This window comes from Limulus polyphemus, unplaced genomic scaffold, assembly GCF_000517525.1.
Source record: "Limulus polyphemus unplaced genomic scaffold, Limulus_polyphemus-2.1.2 Scaffold6246, whole genome shotgun sequence".
Classification (NCBI taxonomy): Eukaryota; Metazoa; Arthropoda; class Merostomata; order Xiphosura; family Limulidae; genus Limulus; species Limulus polyphemus.
The window spans coordinates 25196-26310 of NW_013671856.1; the positions used below are offsets into that span (position 1 = coordinate 25196).

The 1115-nt window shown below is 33.8% G+C and overlaps 1 protein-coding gene across 1 annotated transcript in view; it reads left to right on the forward strand.

Moving 5' to 3' along the window:
- Positions 1–1115, forward strand: part of LOC106473520 (protein MON2 homolog) — a 53440-nt gene that overhangs the window by 24364 nt on the left and 27961 nt on the right. The window contains exon 8 of the mRNA XM_022401940.1: positions 822–997. Coding sequence (XP_022257648.1) covers positions 822–997 — 176 coding nt within the window. The remainder of the gene's footprint in view (positions 1–821; positions 998–1115) is intronic.

Below are 1115 nucleotides of genomic sequence, written 5' to 3' on the forward strand. Positions count from 1 at the left end.
ACAGCTACACTCCAGTACTCATGTACTCATCAGGTCTAACTGTGGTCATTGCCATCATCATATTTGTATTATGGTCTATGCCATCATCACATTCACACTGTGTTCTCTGTTATCATCAAGTTATCACTGTGGTCCATGTCAACATGATGTAAATTCTATTTTGATGCCAGCTGGTCTGAAGATAAATGATGGAAATTACCTAACTGGACTCCCTCATCCAGAGGATTCGGTGCTTTCAAAGTCATTGATGTCCATAATCAACATTTTATCACAAAAACCTTATTTAGTTTACGGCCATTTTTGTTAGTTGGGCTTCAGTGCAATTGATTTAATGTTGGGGATATAAAAACTATTATTCATTCAAATTTGTCTTCAACCTTTATAGGAAAAATTTCCAGTCTGTTATATTTTTTCAAAAATTAATTCATGATCTGGTTGAGGATATCAAATTATGTTCTCCTTTTTAGTAGTAGGGACAGTACCATTCCCAGACTGCCTCAGTTTTATGTGAGTAACATGTTGCTTTGTAGTGGCTCACTATGGTTGAGGGATCCATCTTTGTTTTTAGTATTTCAGCTACATGCTCAGATGTTGCAGATATTTATTGTAGCTTTTAATGCATAAGGGAAAAAATCTGTAGCTTAGTTTATGATAGAAGTTTTCTTTAATAAAGATGATAAATCATACTTCAAAATATTATTTTGGTATGTTTTATTATTTGAATAGTTACTTTTTTATAGAAATATAGGTTTATTGATGCTAAGAGTTTAGGATGCAAATTAGGCAACCATGAACTAAGTAATATTGTGAATTTCTTTCAGAAATTGCAAGTGATGCTTCTTTCTCCACTTCAAGAACTTTCATCCATTCCTCACCCTGACATTAGACAAAAACAGATTGATTGTACTCAACAGGTACTACACAGTAATGGAGAATCCCTCTCTCATGGCTGGCCCCAAATATTGGATATCATAGGAGCTATTTCTGAAGCTCAAGGGTGAGGGTTCTATGCATATATGTTACATTGTGTAGAAAGATTCAGATTTATCAAGTGTTTATCCTGTTTGTAGATATACATTTAGTACAGTATCACCTATACTACCATCAAGTGTATA